Below are 20,194 nucleotides of genomic sequence, written 5' to 3' on the forward strand. Positions count from 1 at the left end.
TGCCGGAGGAATATTACATATTACATGCAACCGCAGCCAGAAATCCCAAAACTGTACTCAAAACGGCACCCTTTCAAATGGATGTGTTTGCTTGCCTGTTCAATTTTTCCTGTGCAAATCAGACAACTAGAATCATAGAATCATAGAGTTGGAAGGGGCCATGGAGGCCATCTAGTCCAACCCCCTGCTCCACGCAGGATTAGCCCTAAGCATCCTAAAGCATCCAAGAAAAGTGTGTATCCAACCTTTGCTTGAAGACTGCCAGTGAGGGGGAGCTCACCACCTCCTTAGATAACTAGATAATGGTGGGAGGATTTTGGGTCTAGGCACCTATCAACCAAAATGCTTCTTATTCTCATCCTTACAGCAACATCTCACTAATGAATCCAAAGAATATAACTCAAGTCTCCGAATTCTTCCTCCGTGGGTTCTCCTCCCAGCCAGAGGTTGACAAAATCCTCTTCCCTATATTCCTCCTGATGTATTTGCTCACTCTCCTGGGGAATGTAACCATCATCGTGTTGATCCGCTGTGACAGACGCCTTCTCCAAACCCCCATGTACTTCTTCCTCAGTCACCTTGCATTGGCTGATTTGGGTTTTGCCAGCTCCATCGTCCCCAAGGTGCTGCAGAACCTGGTATCTCAGAGAAAGACCATCTCCTACCATGGGTGCCTCATCCAGATGTTTGTTGCTATCTTCATCGGCAACGCGGACAGCTACATTCTGGCTTCCATGGCCTACGACCGCTTCGTTGCCATCTGCCGCCCACTCTACTATTCCTCCATTATGAGCCGCAAACGTTGCCTCCAAATGGTCACAGTGTCTTGGACCATCACCATGTTCCACTCATCAATTTATACATTTTTGATGTCCCGTGTTGAGTTCTGTGACCCTGGGGAGATTCCTCAGTTTTTCTGTGATCTTTACCCCGTTCTGGGGGTCTCTTGCTCTGATTCAACCACCATAGACCTAGTCTTGATGACCGAGGGGATAGTGGAGATCCTGGGGCCATTTGTGCTCATTATTGCTTCCTACGTACTCATCTTCTCCACCATCTTAAGGATCCCATCAGCTGGTGCAAAGCTCAAGGCTTTTTCGACATGCGGGTCCCACATTTGTGTGGTGGTCATGTACTTTGGTGGTATAAGCTTTGTTTATTTCAAGCCCAATTCAAATGTAGTGGAACTTCAAGACACCTGGGCTGCTATGATCTACACCATGGTCAACCCCATGGTGAATCCCTTCATCTACACCCTCAGGAACAATGAGATGAAGGCGGCCCTGAAGAGAGCTATCATTAGGAAGCGTTTTCATTAGTTCTGTGATTGGGCACCCCTTAAGGCAGTGGTCCCCAACCTTTTTATCATCGGGGACCACTCAATGCTTGACAATTTTACTGAGGCCTGTTGGGGGGGGGTAGTTTACTCCTCTACTCTCAACCACTGCCCTAACGCTCTCTGATCGCTATGGTAATGTTTAAACATCCCTTCAAAATAAGATACAGACACGCCACAACAATGAACATAAGGAATATTTTATTTTCATGGAAATTTTAACTCATGACAATGACAAATCAATGAGAACCCTGAGCTTGTTTCTCTGCAACGAGATAGTCCCATCTGGGAGTGATGGGAGACAATGACACCCGAAGTGTGTTGTAAAGGGCCAGGGGGGATGAAGTAAAGGGCCGGGGGGGGGGGGAGAAGGTGTCCTTTGCAGCCCACCTCCAATTAGTCAACGGACCACATGTGGTCTGCGGTCCACAGGTTGGGGATCGCTACCTTAAGGTACAGATACTACACCATATATAGCTGAGGGACTTTTTTTGTTTGAGGCTGACTCACTCAAAACATTTACAGGTCCCCCCACCCCAGACTGAGAGGTCAAACCTACCCAGGGATTGTCAAAGTTGTTTGTTGAAATGCTGTTCTAGTTGGTATGTGATTGTTATTTGTTGTGTTGACATTGTTCTATGCAAATGTTCTACAGTGTTTTATGTATACCGCCCAGAGCCGTAGGGAAGGGTGGTATAAAAATCCAAATAAATAAATAATGAATGAATAATAAACATTGGTCAACCAGTTCCTCTGGCAGCCCAGCAACAGGGTACAGAGGCCAAGTGAACATCAGAAAAGACCTGCTGGATTAGATCAGTGGTCTGTCTAGCCTAGCACCCAGTCAGTGGCCAGCCAGTTCCCCAACATCAGGGAAGAGAGGCTGAGGCCTTCTCCTCATAAGAACCTTAGAAAAGCACCACTAGAATAGTCAACAACAGGACACAGAGGTTGACGCCTTTCCCTGATGTTGCTAGGATTCAGAGGAATAGTGCCTCTGATTGTGGAGATTTCCTTTTGGTCACCATGCCTCATAAGTATTTGAAAGGTTGTCATTTGGAGGAGGGCAGGATGCTGTTCCCATTGGCTGCAGAGGAAAGGACGTACCATAATGGGTTTAAACCACAAGTACAACGATATAGGCTAGATATCAGGAAAAAAATGTTCACGGTCAGAGTAGTTCAGCAGGGGAATAGGCTGCCTAAGGAGGTGGTGAGCTCCCCCTCACTGGCAGTCTTCAAGCAAAGGTTGGATACACACTTTTCTTGGGTGCTTTAGGATGCTTAGGGCTGATCCTGCGTTGAGCAGGGGGTTGGACTAGATGGCCTCTGTGGCCCCTTCCAACTCTATGATTCTATGATTCTGTGATTCTATAACCACTGATAGACGTATCCAGTTCTCCTGCAATTACAACCAATCTCCTGATGAGAGGTCGGTTTCCAGAAAGGTAATGGCAGCTTTGAAAAGGAAACTGTTCAGCATAGAGTATATATAGTATACTGAGTGGTATGCCCTATGGTATATTATAGAGTCTAGTAAAAATGGAAGTCCTTTCCCTGGTACTGCCCTCAAACTCCAGGAATTCCCCAAATGAGAACTGCCAACCCTAGTTCAAGTGTGATCAAAACTATGTGACTGGCAGACCACCTTGCTTTTGTCAGGTAGGACACTTGACAAAAGTTTTACCTCCACCATCATTCCCAAGGCATTAGATAACCTACTGTCTGAGAAGAAGACTCTCTCCACCAGCGGCTTTAAGAGCATAAGAGAAGCCCTGTTGGATCAGGCTAATGGCCCATCCAGTCCAAAACTCTGTGTCACTCAGTGGCCCAAACCCAGGGGCCATCAGGAGGTCCACTAGCAGCCTTAAGAACCTAAGAGAAGCCCTGTTGGATCAGGCCAATGGCCCATCCAGTCCAACACTCTGTGTCACACAGTGGCCAAAACCCACGGGCCATCAGGAGGCCCACCAATGGCATTAAGAACATAAGAGAAGCCATGTTGGATCAGGTCAGTGGCCCATCCAGTCCAACACTCTGTGTCACACAGTGCCTAAAAACCAGGGGCCATCAGTAAGTCTATTAGTGGGGACAGAACTCCAGAAGCCATTCCACTGTTCCTCCCAAACACCAAGAATGCACAAATCACTACCCCCATGAAGCCCTAAGGGTTCTTGGTGACCCTGGAAAGGTTTCCCAAATGGGTGGGAGTTAATTAATTTGTAATATATTTTAAAACATTTATTGGGTGGTATATGTCCAGTGGCCAGTGATGGACCTGGAAGGGGTGGGATGGGGAGGGTATGTCCACCCTCCCCAACCATATTCCCAACCATATTCTGAACGATCCTTGCCACTTTTGGGGTTTCTCAAAGCCTGAAGAATGTTTCAAAGCTTTTTCAATGGTAAAAAAAATTGAAAAAGGCTGATCTATGCCTTGTGGCTAATGGACCTCTACTCAAGGTGTAGATCCCTTTTGAAACCCCCTGTGCTCGTGAATTCTACATATTAATGACTCTTTGCGTCTGGCAAATTACTTGTGGATCTCTTGCTACCATTTTATGGCAATTATATGTGTCTTAAAAAAAAATAGACGGTGCTGTAAACAGGCAAATTTTTTAGACCTTTGGGGGTTAGGTCTCTCAAAGCTATTCCTCAAGGATGACTTGCAAGGAAACCAGGCTGAGCCACCCTCTAGGTATCACAGGGACCCAAGGGCCCCCAAACATGAACAATAACTGGTGTTGTGCCATTGTCGTTTCATGCCAGGACAAACTATTTGTCAGATCTGCTCAGCAGAAGGAGGAGGTCTGAGTTAACCAGGAGGGAAAGGCCACATATTCCCTCCTTTCTGATTTCTCCATGTCATGCTTCCTTTGCTCTTCAGTGCCTACAGACCTTCACACTCTGCTTCTGCTGCTGTTGCAACAAAGGGAAAACAGCTTTCTGGAATAGCATTCAACAGAAGGGTAAGCAAGAACAAGTCAAGCACTGGAAAACGGCTACCTCAAATGAAAGCTTCATTATTGCTTCTTTAGGTGATCTCGTCAAAGGAAAAACCTCTTGAAATCTTCTCCTGAGAGCGAAGGTTTGCTGTGACATCCACAACAAAGTTCTGTTAATCATCGTTACGATCTTGATAAAGAAATTGGGGGAAGTTTAGTCTTTTTTTGTACATATGGGCTACGCATTCCGGGTCTGTGTCCTGCTTCATGAAGATGACATGGACACCATCCAATGCAAGACAATGATCTCCGCTGCATCCAGCATTTCTGAGACATCACTATGGTGAATGCAGAGGCTCTTCACACAGGGCATCCACAAAGGAATTTGGGGCGCCCTTTCCAGCTTCAGCTGCCATTTCCAAGGTATTTCCCCCCATCATGCTATTGGAGAGTTTTGTTTGGGATATTTTTTTTTAAGTTAAAAGTAAAAAATGAAAACTGGGTATCCAGAGTCAATCATGGGCTGCATCTAGCACTATTATGCCCCTCTGTTCAGCAAAATTGATTTATTTTGGAAAATATTTGTGGATTTCCTTGTGGCTCCAGCCTAAGGAGGAAGAAGTTAGAGGAAGCTCCACTTAAGATGGAGAAGGTCTCCTTAGGCTGATGGAAGGCTACCTGGGCGATGGTTAGAGCCACTTCAATAAATCAGAGCCGTAGATAGCTACAGAGAGAGACTCGGGATGCTACAAGGGTCAAGCTACAGTCAATAACATTTTTGGATCAAAAGAGATACGTTTAATACATGACATGCACAGTAAAATGAATACAAAAGGCCGGATTAATAGGCTACAGTATGCATTACATACAGACTGTTATAAGTTCTTATACAAAACTGATGAAAATGTCAAATACAACACCAGACGATATATGTGTTTTGGCCTCAAAGGCCTTCATCAGTGGTCAAGAGTATCTAACATAGTTAGATAGGCAGCAAGATTAGTGCTGGCTAGAAAATGGAAAACGCCTGAGCTACCGTCAATAGAGGACTGGCTGAGCAATTTGGCAGATCTCGCCAAGATGGCTAAATTGACATTAAATTGACCGAGAGAAAATTCATCATAAAAAGATTCTCCAATAGTTTGCTCATTGGGTAGCCAGATAACAGTGGCAAGGTGAAATGTGAATCTTGGGACATATTAGCCTTATGGTCTGTGGGCCTCTAACTTTGTTTTCTCCTCACTCCAGCAGCATCGGTCCAATGAATCCCAGGAACACAACACATGTTTCTGAGTTCCTCCTTCAAGGTTTCCCATTCAAGGTAGAATTCCAAAGACTCCTCTTCCCACTCGTCCTTTCCGCCTATCTGCTTACCCTCCTAGGGAATGTAACCATCATCTTGTTGATCCATTCCAACATGCAGCTCCTTCAGACACCAATGTACTTCCTGCTCAGTCATCTCGCCCTAGCTGACCTTGGTTTCACCTCCACCACCATTCCCAAGGCATTAGATAACCTGCTGTCTCAGAAGAAGACTATCTCCTACTCTGGCTGTCTGGCCCAGATGTATTTCTATATGTCTTTTGGCAACTCAGACAGCTTCCTGCTGGCTTCCATGGCCTATGACCGCTACGTGGCTATCTGCTGCCCATTGCACTATTCTATCATGATGAGCCACAGGCGTTGCCTCCAACTAGCCACGGTGTCCTGGGTTGTCCCCATAATCCACTCGTTGCTGTATACTCTCTTGATGGCCCGTGTTGAGTTCTGCGACCCTGAAGAGATCCCTCATTTTTTCTGTGACGTTTTCCCAGTTTTGGCTATCTGCTGTTCTGATACCAGCCTCATAGAACTGATTGTGATGACCGAGGGGGTGGTGGAGATACTCACCCCCTTTGTGCTCGTTGTCATTTCTTATGCCTGCATCTTCTACTCCATCCTGAAGATCCCGTCGGCCACCGGGAAGCTCAAGGCCTTCTCCACATGCGGGTCCCACATTTCAGTGGTGGTCTTGTTCTATGGAACTGTAAGCTGGGTCTATTTCAAGCCAAATTCCAAACAAACAGGCCTGCAGGACACGGTGGCGACAATTATGTACACCATGGTGACCCCCATGCTGAATCCCTTCATCTACAGCCTCCGGAACAACGAGATGAAGGCAGCCATGAAGAGGGTCATCAAGCGGCAGTTCAGGTAATTTCGCAAAGAGCCAAACTATATCAGTGAGTGTATGAATATCCTATGTATTCATCAAGAGCAAGTGGGGGAGTGGAGCTGGAGCCTCAGCACTTGGGAACAAACAAGCCCATCAGATCTCAGGAGCTAAGCAGGCTGCTATATGGATGGGAGATCTCCTATTTGGATGGAGCTCCTTCAAGGTACAATAGGGGGTCATGATGCAGAGGCAAGAAATGGCAAACCAAACATTCCCGTTGCCTGCCTGCCAGACGATCCTCTGATCTCCTGGCAATACTATGCATGCCGTACACTAAATACCTGTATTTGCCGGCATATAAGACGACTGGTGGCGCAGAGTGGTAAGGTAGCCGTCTGAAAGCTTTGCCCATGAGGCTGGGAGTTCAATCCCAGCAGCCGGCTCAAGGTCGACTCAGCCTTCCATCCTTCCAAGGTCGGTGAAATGAGAACCCAGCTTGCTGGGGGGTAAACGGTAATGACTGGGGAAGGCACTGGCAAACCACCCCATATTGAGTCTGCCATGAAAACGCTGGAGGGCGTCACCCCAAGGGTCAGACATGACTCGGTGCTTGCACAGGGGATACCTTTACCTTTACCTTTAAGACGACTGGGCGTATAAGACGGCCCCCCAACATTTCCACTCAAAATATAGAGCTTGTTACATTACAGTACAGTACTATGGGCCACTATGGGCAGCTATGTCTATCCCAACTAAAGTGCACCCAGCGTATAGGACAACCCCCCCACTTGGAGGCACGTTTTTCAGGGGGGGGGAAGTAGTCTTATACGCCAGCAAATACTGTAAATCATATCTCCCCTACTTAAGAATGGCTTTAATCAGCTCATTGCTCTTGTAGCACCAAACATACAGTGTAACAAAATCATTCTTGGCATTTCCTACCATGCTATGCAACTGGGGTGGCGTCACTGCAGGTTCAGCCTTGCCCTATGGGCATATTAGGCAGAGATCCATGGATTGCCCTATTGCTGCAATTGTAATTTTAATGGCCTGTAATATTGCAGTGTTCCCCAACCCCCGGGGCACGGCTCGGTACCGGGCTGTGGAGCACTCGGTACCGGGCCGTGGTGGGGGGAGGGAGGCGTGGGAGCCCGGTCTCTGGGCCTCCCTCTCCCCCCCCTAGTCCCCGGCCTGAAAAAGATTGGGGACCACTGATATAGGGGAACAGTTGCTGGACTGTAGAGGATTTGGGGAAAGATATAGTCAGAATAAGCCTGGTCTCTGAAGGAAGCAAGCCAAGAAGGTAGTCTAGAGATCTGGACTAGAATAGCCTTGAAGATCTGTAAGGAGAAAAAGGGACAACAACAACATCTGTGACGATGGAAGCTGTCTCACACTTTAGCAATAGAGGAAATTGGCCAGGGGCAGAACCGTCAAAGAATTCTGGGAATGCCCACTTTCACAAAAGAATGGAAGTATTGGTTAATATTCATACATCAACCTTGGTCGTATGGTGTACGACCAGGGCATGGAACCGCTGGGGGAAGTGATCCGTTATTCCGCCATCTTGAATATTTCTGGCTTTTGGATTTTCGGACCTATGGTACCAGAGGTTTTATTGTATTTTTAAAGATGTTTTTAGTGTATTGGTGTCTGTTGTGTTTTTATTGATTGTGAACCGCCATGAGCCAACTATGTTGGGAGTGGCGGTATATAAAACTTATTATAAATAAATAAACAAAAAATATCTATGAGAAAACAGTCATCCTTATATTTCAATCGACCTTGTTCAAATAAAAAAACTGTGAGAATGAGCTAAGACCTTTGATGTATATTTTACAAGTTATTATAAATAAATATAAGCTGGTGTGGTGTTTGAAGTCGTAAAATAATGCGTGCCCTTATCGTGGGTCAGTCACGGTTAGGAGATGATTCTGTTGCTACTGTTAGGTGCAAAGTCATGTCCGACCCATCGCGACCCCATGGACAATGATCCTCCAGGCCTTCCTGTCCTCTACCATTCCCCAGAGTCCATTTAAGCTTGCACCTACTGCTTCAGTGACTCCATCCAGCCACCTCATTCTCTGTCGTCCCCTTCTTCTTTTGCCCTCGATCGCTCCCAGCATTTGGCTCTTCTCCAGGGAGTCCTTCCTTCTCATGAGGTGGCCAAAGTATTTGAGTTTCCTCTTCAGGATCTGGCCTTCTAAGGAGCAGGCGGGGCTGATCTCCTCTAGGAGATTATTCTAAAATCATATAATATGGGAAGTTTTATAGATGGAGAGCTTCTACTCAGAAGGGACTCTTTGCCTGTGAACTGCTTACTTTTGGAATAAGAAACTCTTTTCTAATTGCTCTCCTTTGATTATCTATGATGGATACGATAATGGGTGGTAAGGCAGCAGACATGTAGTCTGAAAGCTCTACCCATGAGGCTGGGAGTTCAATCCCAGCAGCCGGCTCAAGGTTGATTCAGCCTTCAATCCCTCCGAGGGCGGTAAAAAGATTACCCAGCTTGCTGGGGGGTAAACGGTAATGACTGGGGAAGGCACTGGCAAACCACCCCGTATTGAGTCTGCCATGAAAACGCTGGAGGGTGTCACCCCAAGGGTCAGACATGACCCGGTGCTTGCACAGGGGATACCTTTACCTTTACCTTTTAAAACAAGCCTTAGACTCTAAACACAGATTTTCTATATCCAGAATGAACCTGTAGCTTTGCTGAGGCGTACCTCAGAGGGGATTGCTGAGGGGATAAATGATCTGATACAAGAAAACAAACTTGGAGCCTTGGGTTTCTTAAGTGCATGCCTATACTTGAATCGGACCTGACCAGAGTTATCAAGAGTATATTCTGATTAGATTATTTCTACACAATTTAACATATCATGTTTAAACTAGAGTCAAAGCCCGTTGCATTCAAGAATACAATGGATGCTAAAGTGGGGGGTGGTAAGATGGAAGAACTCTGCGGATGACCTCTCCCTCCCCACAGGACCTGGAAAGGCTGCAGGTTGGAGACCCCTGGGAAGAGAACTCACCGGCAGGGATAGCTCTCATGCGGCAGGGATCTGTGGCCTCCGAGCCTCGGAGGGAAGTGGAAGGAGGAGGGGGTGGTCAGCGGTGGGGGATGGAAGGCGATTGGCTGGTTGCTGGACAGACAGGCAAGCTGGTTGGAGGAGGAGGTGCACAGGACACACAGTAATGGGTTTAGACTACAAGTACAGCGATATAGGCTAGATATCAGGAAAAAAATTTTCACAGTCAGAGTAGTTCAGCAGTGGAATAGGCTGCCTAAGGAGGTGGTGAGCTCCCCCTCACTGGCAGTCTTCAAGCAAAGGTTGGATAGACACTTTTCTTGGATGCTTTAGGATGCTTTGGGCTGGTCCTGCGTTGAGCAGGGGGTTGGACTAGATGGCCTGTGTGGCCCCTTCCAACTCTATGATTCTGTGATTCTATGAAAATATATATTAAAAAATAATCAACTCGCACCCATTTGGGAAACCCTTCCAGGACCATTAAGAAATCCCAGGGTTTCACAAAAAGCCTGGTTGAGAAAGCCTGCCTTAGAGGATTAAAGAGTGTTCCATCTGGGATCCCTAACTGAAATCAGGGTTGCCAACTCTGGGCAGGGAAATTCCTGGAGACTTGGAGGCGGAGCCAGGGGAAGGCAAGATTTGAGAAACGGCAACACATTTGAGAGGATGACCACGAAGGTGCTCAGCAAACCAGAACAATTCATTATGTTTTTTTTTTATCTGGGACGTTTACATGGCACCTCTCTAGCATCTTTACAGATGGAATGAAAGGATTTGGGGGGTAACTTTGAAAACTGCTAGCTAACTTTTGGCACTGCAATTCCGTTGCCCTTAGACCTGAAACCACATGCAGTTCATCTACTTACTACATATTTACCACCCTGAAACCTTGCCTTTCTCCTTAACGGGGACTCAAAGCAGCTTACATAATTCTCTTCTCCAATTTAGCTTCGCCACAGCATGGAGTTTGCCAGTCCCCAGTTGGGGGTGGAGGATCCCCCAGTTAGAAGTGGGGGAATCCTGCTCCCCACACTGCAGGGCTATCAGGAAGTGGGGAAATGATTCTCTACACCAGGGGTCGTCAAACTGCGGCCCTCCAGATGTCCATGGACCACAATTCCCAGAAGCCCCTGCCAGCGAATGCTGGCAGGGGCTTCTGGGAATTGTAGTCCATGGACATCTGGAGGGCCGCAGTTTGACTACCCCTGCTCTACACCAGTGGTTCTCCACCTTCCTAATGCCGCGATCCTTTAATCCAGTTCCTCACGTGGTGGTGACCCCCAAACATTAAACTAGGCAAGTGTTCTTTCATGGAAATGGAACCCAAACTGACCAGTGGTGTGAAGATCCATTGTTCATGATTGTATATAAATTGTTCCCCCACCCCACCCCGGTGTTTCTCAGTTCAGTTCTGCCTCTTGCCCTACCATGCCGATCTTGTTCTTTTCCGCTGCTCCAGACAGACAAATACTCTGTCTCGATCTACCCTGCAAGGCTGTTGTGTGAATGGCGACCCCCCCCCCGGGCCAAGCTACTTGCCCTGTCGCAACCCCTTTGAAGGGGTCCCGACCCCCAGGTTGAGAAACCCTGCTCTACAACGAAGAAGACGCCAGAAACAGATGTAAACTAAGGAGGTTTTAAGCAGAGCAATTATCCAGGCATCTCAGGAGTAGGCAATAACGTATAGGGGTTATTCAACCATCAGAGTCTTTTCCTTTTGCATCATAGACTTCGTTTTCTTTCTTTTGGCTTTCGCGTATGCCAGGTCATTGGTCAATTTGACCGTGGAGTGGGTCTTTCCTTTCCACTCCAAGACCCGTGGAGTGGGTCTTGCCCCAAAGACGTTCAGCACAGTTTCTTGGATGGGAACTAGAATCCATTCCGCACACGTAGGATAACACGCTTTCAACGTTCTTTTGCAGCTGAATTCTACTTCTAAGATGCCTTGAAAGGGCATCATCCAACGTGTGCGGAATGGGCCTAGGCGGAGCAGATGTCAGCATCCTCTCTCTGGTGGTGGGAAGTCCCTTATGGGTCTCCTGCAGCTACTGCAAAGAAAATGTTCCCTCGGGGAGGGCATGGTGTCAAGGAAGAAGACAGTCAGCTACGTCCCTGTAGTTCTCAGGAGAATCTCCTGCAAGGGAAACCCGTGACCCATTTTGCCTTCCTCCGTTTCAGCTTGTCACAGCCTATGGGGTCCTGAAGGCATGGCCATAAGTTCATGGTGCTGGGGTATCACTAATGACTCCTGCAGAAGCAAGATTCGCACAGCAGACCCAGAAGCCCCCCAGGCCTTCCAGAGTTGCAATCCATTTTCCCTGCCTCCTGACCTGTCTGCGTGATGCTCACGTAATCTGCCAGAATCCCACCAACTCAGATTTTGCTAAGGCTTTTGAGCTGCAGTCTTCAGCCGGGTAAGTATGGAGGATGGAGCAGAATTGTTCTCCCTAGCCCCAGAGGGACAGACCAGAATGAATGGGATGAAATTAATTCAAAAGAAATTCCATCTCAACATCCGGAAGAAGTTCCTGGCAGTTAGAGCGGTTTCTCAGTGGAACAGGCTTCCTCGGGAGGTGGTGAGTTCTCCATCTTTGAAGATTTTTAAACAGAGCCATCTGACGGAGAGGCTGATTCTGTGAAGGTTCAGGGGGGTGGCAGGTTACAGTGGATGAGCAATAGGGTTGTGAGTGTCCTGCACTGTGCAGGGGGTTGGAGGAGATGACCCAGGAGGTCCCTTCCAACTCTATGATTCTAAATTCCGTCTAAAACTCCGGAAGAAGTTCCTGACAGTCAGAGCGGTTCCTCAGTGGAGCCGGCTTCCTCGGGAGGTTGTGAGTTCTCCATCTTTGGAGATTTTTAAACAGAGCCATCTGACGGAGAGGCTGATTCTGAGAAAGTTCAAGGGGGTGGCAGGTGACAGTGGATGAGCAATAGGGTTGTGAGTGTCCTGCACAGTGCAGAGGGTTGGACTAGATGACCCAGGAGGTCCCTTCCAACCCTATGATTCTATGATTCTAAGAAAGAACATTCCACACCCCGGAAAATGTCGAACATCAGGAAGCCTAATAAGGCCTTATTCCTTTTTGTTCTACTGATGTTGATGCTGAGCAAACTGGCCATTTGCAATAGGGGAAGTCCTCTTTAGGTTAGGTCTCTCCCTTTCCCTTTGACTGCAACTGAAATGTGAACCGGATCTACACAAATAAATGTAAGTTTACCCTTTTTTTTGCCGTATACTTCTTGGGAACTCTGTTTACTGCCTTCAGTATTACACTTCTGTGACTGGGCTTAATGCTGCTATGTGAGCCAAATATCCCAATAACACCTCACATTGACGTCACGGGTGCTATCCAGTCGGTGCTCATCCTCAGGATTGGCATAGGGAAGGAGGACCGGTCAGGTGTTTGTTTGTGTGTATGTGTGTGAGAGAGACACAGAGAGAGAAGTGCTTTCAAGTTGCTTCCGATTTAGTGCGACCCAATGAATCCACGTCCTCCTAAACATCCTATTGACACGGGTCCTGGTATCCCTCAAGGATTTCTTTTTAAGAAATGAAAATTGGCTATTGATTGATTGACTGGCTGGGCTTTGTCGGTCCAAATACTTCCTTCTGAAGTGATTTGGCCTGGATTTAGATTTGTAAAATGTTAATAAAAGCTGATCTTCTCAGAGTTTCGTCACCGTGTTGGTCTGAAGCAGCAGAACAAATTGAGAATCCAGGGCACCTTTGAGACCAAGAAAGTTTTGTTCAGGGTGTGAGCTTTTGTGTGCACACACACTTCTTTATATTGTATCTGAGGAAGAGTGCGTGAACATGAAAGCTCTTACTCTGAATAAAACTTTCTTGGTCTTAAAGGTGCCCGTGGACTCTAAGTTCATTCTCAGGGTTCTTAAGGAATCTCACCACCAGAAGCATCAGGAAGCCAACAAACGCAGGATTGTGGATTTGATCAAGAGCCAGCTTGGTGTAGTGGTTAAGAGTGCGGACTTCTAATCTCGCGAGCCGGGTTCGATTCCCCACTCCCCCACATGCAGCCAGCTGGGTGACCTTGGGCTCACCACAGCACTGAGAAAACAGCAATATTAGGGCTCTCTCAGCCTCACCCCCCTCACAGGGTGTCTCTTGTGGGGAGAGGAAAGGGAAGGCGATTGTAAGCTGCTTTGAAACTCTTTCGGGTAGAGAGAAGCGGCATAGAAGACTCCTTTGGGTAGAGAAAAGCGGCATCTAAGAACCAACTCTTCTTCTTCAGTGATATCAAGGCTCTCTCAGCCTCACCTCCCTCATAGGGTGTCTGTTGTGGGGAGAGGAAAGGGAAGGCAACTGTAAGCCGCTTTGAGACTCCTTAGGGTAGAGGAAAGCGGCATGTAAGAACCAACTCTTCTTCTTCTTCAGTCGCCTTCCCTTTCCTCTCCCCACAACAGACACCCTGTGAGGTGGGTGAGGCTGAGAGAGCCCTGATATTCCTGCTCAGTCAGAACAGCTTTATTAGGTCTGTGGCGAGCTCAAGGTCACCCAGCTGGCTGCCTGTCGAGGAGGAGAGGAGAATCAAACCCAGCCTGCCAGATATATTAAATTTGTCATGTACACAGCTCTTCTTCCCAACCATGTTCTGCATAATCATGCCATATCTGGGGTTTCTTGAAACCTGAAGAATGTTTCCGGGAATTTTCAAATGTAAAAACAAGGCTGACTTGATCTGTTAATGTATTTGCAGGCCCAAGAATAATAATAAGCTCAATATGTTTATAAAACTTATCAAAAAACTTATAAAAAATCCTCTTATTTACAAGAATACAGCACATTTAACCCTGGTCCTGCTTTTGCCATCACAATGTCCTTTTTTTGGACCAAGGAAATATGGCCAGCCTAGGTTTGGAGAGGGCAGGGAACTGAGCAGGGTTTAATACCTGTGAGGTAGGTGAGGCTGCAGGAGCTCTGAGAGAACTGCGACTGGCCCAAGGTCGTGCTTGGAGGACGGGTGTGGAATCAAATCCAGTTCCCCAGATTAGAGGCTGCCACTCTTAACCACTATACCGCGCTGTGTCTTGAGGAAAAGATTTTCTACTCACACCGACAAACGTACCCAGACATTGTGGCTGACAGCAGCAAGCTGTTTGGAGTGGTCCACCCCTACCACAAATGTGAGTTCTACCTGGAAAGTTTGAAATCATAAAAATATTTTTCTTCAGAGGTGACAATGAACGTTGGAGGGAAATTGAAATATATGCAATACTTACTTTAGTATCAAGCCTAATCTGCTTTTACTGCTTTGCCAGAAACTGCATCTTTTATAATTGTTTGGCATGTTTACTTAAAATGTCTTTGTTTTCTCTGAGAACATTGTAAAGCTAAGGCCATCACTTGAGAAAGAGGTACAGACTGCTTTGCCCCCTGCTAGCTACCACAGCATACGTGCCTTAATTTCTCACCACCTGAGAGGCAGGGAACAATAAAAGTTGAAGGGAAATAAAAGGAAGTGTATGATTATGAGAGAAATACTGGCGTGATCACAAAAGTTCAGCGCACCCACGTATTTTAATATTGTCAGAAATACCGCTCATTGTTATCGTTAAACATAACTTTTCATTATCTAATGATATAGATTTTCTAACATGAACAAATTCACGCTACGTGTTTTGAGTAAAATTTTGCCCTTCATTTCATACATTCTAAAAGGTAGAGAGGAATACCTTATAAGTGAGACATCACAGTGAGGGGCGGTATCTAAAATGAATGAATGAATGAATGAATGAATGAATGAATGAATGAATGAATGAATGAATGAATGAATGAATGAATAATTTTCTTTAGCATTCCCTCAGATTTCTGGGTTTTTCCACTGGAAAAACTGAAGAAACCCTCAGATTCCCCCCCACACACACACACACACACACAATTCCTTTCAAATGAGAAATACCATGTCTTAAATGGCATTTCACTCATTCATTATTTTGTGGCCCAGCCTATATGTCATTGTTGTATCTAAGAGAACTTTAACCGTATACAGACACACCCTTATGCTATGGATAGCTTTATAATTTATATTGCATTCTCCTTGCTATGAAGTCCATGCACTGGGTAGGAGGCAGTTGAGATACAGGAAAGTTACATGGCACATTGAATACCCATGGCTATGCTTATGAGAAACAGAAGCAGAGAAGAGACATGAGCATGAGACATTTTAATAAGATGCCAAGATAGGAGAGAAGGTGAAAAGGGAAGGGGAGTTTCTGCACCAGGGAAACCCAAAACACTTCTCCCATAGTCCACTGATGGGTTGGGCCCTGTCTCAGTGACAAAGCATCTGCTTCATGTACAGAACCCCCCAGTGAAAAGATCTGGTGGTCGGTAATGTGAAAAGCCTTTACCAGAGATCCTGAATAGCTGCTGCCAGTCTGAGGAGACAAGATCGACTTTGATGGACCATGAGTATAAGGTATAAGGTAGCATGATGTGATAGCTTTCATGGTGGCGGGAGGACTGTGTGGCTTGGAATCAACCAATCAAAACTGTGGCTGCGGCCATAACAGTTTTCCTGTCTTTCCATCCCCGCAGCGGCATTGAACTGATGAATCACAAGAATGTCACTCGGGTCTCTGAATTCTTCCTCCACGGATTCGGATCCGAGCCAGAGGTCCGGAGGCTCCTCTTCCCACTGTTTCTCTCCACGTATCTGCTTACTCTCTTGGGGAACGGAACCATCATCTCGTTGATCCTCTCCGATACGAAGCTGTTCCAGACTCCCATGTACTTCTTCCTCAGCCACCTTGCCCTAGCGGATTGGGGTTTTGCCACCACGGTTGTCCCCAAGGCTCTACAGAACCTGCGGTCTCAGGAAAAGACCATCTCCTATCATGGCTGTCTGGCCCAGTGTTATTTTTATTTCTTCTTCGGCAACGCTAACTGCTGCCTTCTGGGCTCCATGGCCTACGACCGCTACATGGCCATTTGTTGCCCCCTGAAGTATTCAGCGATAAGCTACAAGCGCTGTTTCCAGCTGGTGACTGTGTCCTGGACTGTTGCCTTCTTTCATGCACTGCTGTATACTGTTTTGTTGTCTCGTGTTGAATTCTGCGATCCCGGGGAAATCCCTCACTTTGTCTGTGAAATGTCCTCGATTCTCGACGTCTCTTGCTCCGATAACACGCTCATAGATCTGGTCGTGCTGACCGAGGGGGTGGTGGAAGTTCTAGGGCCATTTGTGTTCATCATCGTTTCGTACGTGTTCATCTTCTACGCCATTCTGAAGATCCCGTCCGCCACTGGGAAGCGCAAGGCTTTCTCCACTTGCGCCTCCCATATTGGTGTGGTCGTCCTGTCCTACAGCATTATCGCCTTCGTCTACTTCAAGCCAAATTCCAAAGACCCAGAGCATGACAAGTTGGCCGCCATGATTTATACTTTGGTAACGCCCACGTTGAATCCCTTCATCTACACCCTCAGAAACAGCGAGATGAACGCAGCTGTAAAGAGAATCTTTAGGAAGCATTTTCATTAGTTCTTCAATGGCCAATGCTTTGGTCATGCTGTGGTCACATGACGGTTCGTAGTCAAATCCAGTTGAGAACCAGAGCGGAACTTTGGAACTTAGTCACAGGTCTGAAACCAGCCAATCAGAGATCAAGTAGAAGGAGATCATGACTCTAAACAGCCAATCAGATTTAATTACAGGCAGTGATTTGCTGGTGTCTGAGAAAGCCAGTTCAGAGTGAGGGCAGTGTTTCCTGAACTGGCAGACATTTTAAGTAATCACTAAAGGGATCATCAAACTTTTGTGTCAAATGTTAATGAAAAGTATCCCGTCTTTTGGTTCATCCCAAGTTTAAATCTGTCTACATTTTAGATTTTAGAATGGAGCCTGGGGAGAACAGGGATCTCAGTGGGGTACAGTGTCATAAAATCCACCCTACAAAGCCTTTATTTTCCCTGGGGGAACTGATCTTTATAGTCTGGAGATGAGATGTAATTCCAGAGGATACCTGAGGGTTGGTCACTCTATCTTCAGACTACCAATATTAATTTGTCTGGAGAAAAAGGTTCCTTTGGAGGGTGGACTATAAGACATTCTCCCTTGCTGAATATCCCCCCTCCCCAAACCCCTCCCCCCAAGGCTGAATCCCTAAATCTCCTGGAATTTCCCAACCCAGATTTGGGAACCCTAGGAAATGTGTTGGACCTGCATCTGAGCTACACAGGTGTAAGGGGCTCTGGGGGGTGGGAAAGGGAGCAGCCAGGTACTGCTCCAGGCAAAAAATTTGGATCCTGAGCTGCCTTTTTGGTTTGTTTCAAGTGTGACTTCTGGCTACCCCCAGTGGGGTTTTTAGGCAAGAGACTTCCAGAGGCGGCTTGCCGTTGATTACCTCTGCATCACGACCATGGTATCCCTTGGAGGTATCCCATCCAAATACTGACCAAGGCTGACCCTGCTTAGCTTCTGAGATCTAATGAAATCAGGCTAACCGGGGCTATCTTGGGCTGATTCTGCACTTACTATGTTTTTTCTGTTGTGGGTCCTGCTGAATTCAGATTGACTTGAATTCCGGTCTTCTTCTACCCCCCCCCCCCTGATTGAAACAGAAAGTGTTCTGCATTTGATTAGGGAAGCTCAGAGCGGGGAGGGGAGCCAAGTGCATCAGGAATCTCTTTCTTTTCTTGAACGAGTGAGGGGGGAAGAGGATTGGAGACAGCACAGGAGGGGGGAAAACAAGAGTCAAATCTTTGCTGAGAGAAGTTAGGGCTTCTGGAGCGCAGTCACTTTAAGAGAAGCCTTGCAACCAGGAACCAGGAAGTCTTTGAACTGATGCCCTGGCCAATCAGGGAAGACTGCTTTGCTACGAAGCAGAGAGAAGAGAGTTAATTCAAGAAAAGCAAAAATCTACATACTTCCTGATGCTGGGTTTTCAAATATCGAGGGTTATATCCACTTCTGGATATCACGGCAGAAAGGTAGGGTCACTCCAGATCAATCATTTTGCAGAGGGAAAATTTAAAGCACCCAAAAATCAAAATGCTAATTGAAGTCAGTGTAGACAGGAGGGATTCATAAACTGGGAGTGGGTAAAAAAACCCTGTGCAGACTACACCCATGTGAGGGCCCAGGCTTCTTCCCACTCTCCCTAATAGAATTATAGCTATGTGGTGGTTATGCCGTAACCCTAGACTGCAAAATGAACAGCAATTCTAACAACACTTTAAGGCAAATTAGCTTCCCTGGATAAAATGGGGTTTTATTTCTCAGTTAGGGTTGCCAATTTCAAGTTGCAAAATTCCTAGAGATGGGGGGTATGGAGTATGGGGAGGGCAACGTTTTTTGGGGGGGCGTGGGACCTAATTAGGGCACAGGGTCATAGATTTCAACCACCAAAGCAGCCATTTTCCTAAGGGGAACTGATTTCTGTAGTCAGGAGGACATCCACCTTACTTCCAGGAGACCTCTAAGACCCACCTGGAAGTTAGTAACCTACTAAGCAGACTTCCTGGATTGTGCCCAGGATACTTAGGCACATTTCGAGCCCTTCCATCTCCTCTTCCTCTGTTCCTTCAGCCATCAATTTTTCCTAGCACTACTGTCTTTGCCACTGTGACATGTCTTCTCACAGTGTAACCCAAGTATGACACATTTTACTATCTGGCAGTTTAACATTTCATCTCTTCGCGGTCCAATATCTCTCTTCCTGGCTTGGGGAAATTGTCACTTTCCTAAAGCAGTCTGGTCTGGCTCCTGACAAGTTCAGAAATCTAGATAAGCTTTTCATCATGCCGAACAGTGTATTTTGGACATGGATTGTCACCAATATTTCTATAAACTCACAGACCTAATTTTGAGGCACTGCTTTATATTGGCCTAATGAATTTATTACCAGCAGCTTGATCAATAGGTTGATACAGACATACTCCTTACAACGAATGACTGTGCTCTTGTCAAGCTAATTCAGTTGAGTCGATGACTCATGTCCTCCTCTAGAGTTCAAAACGCTGAATCACTCGTGAGATATATCTTACCCCCGACTACGGAAGACTAAAAGGACATCCACAGTCAGAGCCATCCACAGTGAGGGACCAGTTGCTTCCAGGGCACTGCTCTGCAGGAGACAATTTACTGGAGGTCCGTGGACTGAGGGAAGGTCACCTGACCTTGACCTGGGCCAGGGCTTTTTCAGTTCTGGCCCCAGCCTGATGGAGTGAATTCCCAGGAGAGCCAAGGCCATGATGGAGCTCTCAAGGTTCTGTGGAGTCTATAAGATAGAGATATTCCACCAGGTATTTGGTGAAGCCAAGGTTGTTAAGATCTGGGATCCACCACTGAGTGAATAAGTTTGGGGCAGCTCCCTTATAACCCCCACCCCCATGAGCTGTTATGGGGGAGTTAGCTGATTACAACTTGGATTGTTTTATGTTTTATATATGTAAGGCGGTTTATGGCGGGTTATAATGTGGGATTTGATTTTGTAACTTGTTAGCTGCCATGAACCGGTCAACAGGAGTGGTGGGATAGAAACTAAACTATAAATAAATGCTGGATGGTAGATTCATTAAGTTCAGCAGCTGTAGCTTATTTTATATGTAATGCTTTTTTACTCTCATAATATAGATTATTCATATTGACTTCGTTCGGAATTACTTCCTTTAATTTGTTTTTATGACGCCATTAAAGGTACTTTGAATTTGACCCTCAATGGAGTCATGTTAGCTTCTTGGGACGCTTCAGGCTTGGATTGATCTG

At 46.4% G+C, this 20,194-nt stretch overlaps 3 protein-coding genes across 3 annotated transcripts; all 3 read left to right on the forward strand.

Moving 5' to 3' along the window:
- Window positions 1-377: 377 nt before the first annotated feature.
- On the forward strand, window positions 378-1,319 carry LOC143831434 (olfactory receptor 1L4-like). Its single transcript, XM_077324425.1, has one exon. The coding sequence runs from the start codon at window positions 381-383 to the stop codon at window positions 1,317-1,319; it is 939 nt and encodes a 312-aa protein (XP_077180540.1). The 5' UTR covers window positions 378-380.
- A 4,219-nt stretch (window positions 1,320-5,538) lies between these two features.
- LOC143831435 (olfactory receptor 1468-like) lies at window positions 5,539-6,477 on the forward strand. Its single transcript, XM_077324426.1, has one exon. The coding sequence runs from the start codon at window positions 5,542-5,544 to the stop codon at window positions 6,475-6,477; it is 936 nt and encodes a 311-aa protein (XP_077180541.1). The 5' UTR covers window positions 5,539-5,541.
- A 9,559-nt stretch (window positions 6,478-16,036) lies between these two features.
- On the forward strand, window positions 16,037-16,969 carry LOC143831436 (olfactory receptor 1E16-like). Its single transcript, XM_077324427.1, has one exon. The coding sequence runs from the start codon at window positions 16,040-16,042 to the stop codon at window positions 16,967-16,969; it is 930 nt and encodes a 309-aa protein (XP_077180542.1). The 5' UTR covers window positions 16,037-16,039.
- Window positions 16,970-20,194: the final 3,225 nt, after the last annotated feature.

This window comes from Paroedura picta, chromosome 3 (assembly GCF_049243985.1).
Source record: "Paroedura picta isolate Pp20150507F chromosome 3, Ppicta_v3.0, whole genome shotgun sequence".
In the NCBI taxonomy this organism is placed as follows: Eukaryota; Metazoa; Chordata; class Lepidosauria; order Squamata; family Gekkonidae; genus Paroedura; species Paroedura picta.

What these genes read in the sequence shown, in the direction of transcription:
- LOC143831435 (XM_077324426.1), top strand. Translation starts at nt 5,542, where the DNA reads ATGAATCCCAGGAACACAACACATGTTTCTGAGTTCCTCCTTCAAGGT.
- LOC143831436 (XM_077324427.1), top strand. Translation starts at nt 16,040, where the DNA reads ATGAATCACAAGAATGTCACTCGGGTCTCTGAATTCTTCCTCCACGGA.
- LOC143831434 (XM_077324425.1), top strand. Translation starts at nt 381, where the DNA reads ATGAATCCAAAGAATATAACTCAAGTCTCCGAATTCTTCCTCCGTGGG.